Source organism: Neophocaena asiaeorientalis, unplaced genomic scaffold, assembly GCF_003031525.2.
Source record: "Neophocaena asiaeorientalis asiaeorientalis breed wild unplaced genomic scaffold, Neophocaena_asiaeorientalis_V1.1 scaffold40, whole genome shotgun sequence".
Taxonomy (NCBI): Eukaryota; Metazoa; Chordata; class Mammalia; order Artiodactyla; family Phocoenidae; genus Neophocaena; species Neophocaena asiaeorientalis.
This window is the reverse complement of record NW_020185335.1, coordinates 9636916-9639286: the sequence shown is the minus strand read 5'-3', so window position 1 is coordinate 9639286 and position 2371 is coordinate 9636916. Positions and strand designations below refer to the sequence as shown.

The window sequence follows — 2371 nt, the reverse complement described above, 5'->3', positions numbered from 1 at the left end:
CTGCACATGGTATCCTCACCTTGGCTGGGCTTTCTAGGTTAGGATAACACCGTGGTGATCCTAATTAAAGCCCTATCCAAAATCAAACTTCACAACCAAACAAACCAGTTTTACAACACCCAGGAATTTAATCTGGCCTCACACTTGCAGGGGAAAAAGAAACACAAAAGAAGGAAAAAGCTGGCAGCTCAGCCAACAAGCAGCCGCCTCCTGGACACGCTGCCAGCTTGATCCAATTAGTAAATATTAGTGGTCCAATGACAGATCTGAAGACAAAGGTTCAGATGAGACACAAGGTTCTTGACAGCAGTCAGGGAAAACCGCAAAATTTCCAGCCCAGTTAAGTCTCTTCGATCTTTAAAAAAATGAAGCAAAGTACAAGGATAACCTAAACTTGACACCTTTTTTGCGCACCTAGGGAATAAGAGGCCAAGTCTAGAACGCAGCTGAACATTCATCTCAGAACGAAATTTGGTTTAAGCTTCAAAAAACCGAGGCGACAATCCTGGCTACAATGAAACAAACAAACGGCGTTTGCTTACTCTTACATATGCTGGGAAATTAACAAACTCGTGGCTTAGGTGCTCGTCCCTTTCCCAATCCCTCTCACCATCAGCCCCTCAAGTGCATCTCCTAAAGAAAGCAAACCAAAACAGTGTAGTGAAAGACACTGGGGATGGATGTGCTTTCATTTACTCCATGCCAAGTATTTTCTTTTTAAAACTAATCTGAAAGAGTCCCCCTAAGGCAAAGCAAGTGTCAGTTCCCGCCCTGAGGGGGAATCGCAGTGCAGTCTGCTTACCTGTGATCAGCACCGCCTTTTGATCCGCAGGTAACAACTCTTGGCCAGAAAAGTAAGTATATACGAGGAAACATGACAGGGAGAAGAGGATCAAGCCCCAGAAGAGGGACAGGCTGAGCAGGCAAGCCCCTCCCCAGAGGCCCGCCAGGCAGACCACCTTTCTCCCCACCTGCCCTTGGTTCTTCTTGAGTTTGCAAAAAATTGTTCCTCCCAGCACTGCGGTGACAGTCAGGCAAAGCCATCCTGGCTCAGAGAAGAAAGTGCCCATTCTCAGAGACTCTCTTCTCCTTTCCGTGCTCAGGGCCAGTTGAGTCAAATGGGCAAAGACAGGCTGCAGGCAGCCTGGGTTATTTGAACGGAGAGGCAAGAAGGGAGGGGGAGAAAACAGCCCCGGAACACCTTGAATGAGCATGAATTAAGCATACTCATACAGCCACATATTTCCTGGTGGGTAATCTAAACCAGTCTGCAGTTTAATGTAAATACTAGAGCACTTCCTATTTGACTGTTCCCCGCACGCCCACTTCACACACAACACAGATGCATACTCACCCACAACAAACACACGCATTTTTTTTAAATGACCTCTGGAGAGATAACTAGTTGGGTAATAATTGACAGAATTCAATCTGTCCGAACAGTGAATAACAAAACCTCTAGCTCGCAGGAAGTCTCTTCTGCTTTAGGAGCCTGTGGTGTGTCCATCTGTGCAGCCCTTTTCCCGACTCAAGGGTGTGTGTGTGTGTGTGTATGTGTGTGCATCACTGATTTTGCTCACATCAGCAGGACTCCTGCCATCCCCCACTAGAGTCAGACTGAAGGGTTAGATGGAAAGAGAATACAGAAGTAGAGGAAGAGATTCTTGGCAGATGAGAAGTGTTTTGGTCTCGCCAGAGGAAAGATAAGCCAGGGAGAGATAACACAATAATAGCAATATAAATAATGGTCAATACCTATTGGTACTTATTTGCCCCAGAGGCCATGTTCAGCTGAGACCCTATTCTCTGCCAAGCTCTGCTCCAGGCACTGGCACTCAACAGTCAATATGCTCAGTCTCTTTGAACACTATGTCTCTATGAAGTAAGTTCTATTACTGTAGTAATTTTATGGGTGAGCACCCTGAGGCACAGAGAGGTTAAGAGACTTGCCCAAGATCACACAGAAGTGGAAACAATCAGCCTTGTTTCAGAGCTTTACGCTCTAACCACGCTACGGCCTGCCTTAGGAAAAAAGCAAAAGACAGTTTGTACATTACGTACTAGCCCTTCTTCACTTTAGCCTCATTTGAACCACAAAATATGTCAGGGTGGATGTTATTATGCACATTTTACAGAGAGGAAAACTGAGGCTGGAAGAGGATAAGTTACTTAAGTGACAGTAGTGGGTCCAGACCCACACCCATGACTTAACTGGATGCGGGATAGTTATGGCTCTTTGCTGGGTGCCTCAGCACTTTGTCAGTGGCTCCCATGATGGGGCTGGGGCCGGGGCCAAACACCCATGTGGGTTTCCTGATGGTGCATGCCCACCAAGGATGAAGCAAATCTCCTGGTGGCAGCCTACGTGGCT

The 2371-nt window shown here is 46.7% G+C and overlaps 1 protein-coding gene across 1 annotated transcript in view; it reads right to left on the bottom strand.

Annotated features, from left to right (window-relative positions):
* HSD17B2 (hydroxysteroid 17-beta dehydrogenase 2) overlaps positions 1-1272 on the bottom strand; it is a 59656-nt gene extending 58384 nt beyond the window's left edge. Inside the window, exon 1 of the mRNA XM_024735694.1 lies at positions 803-1272. Within this exon, the coding sequence (XP_024591462.1) occupies positions 803-1214 (412 nt within the window). The 5' untranslated portion in view covers positions 1215-1272. The remainder of the gene's footprint in view (positions 1-802) is intronic.
* Positions 1273-2371: the final 1099 nt, after the last annotated feature.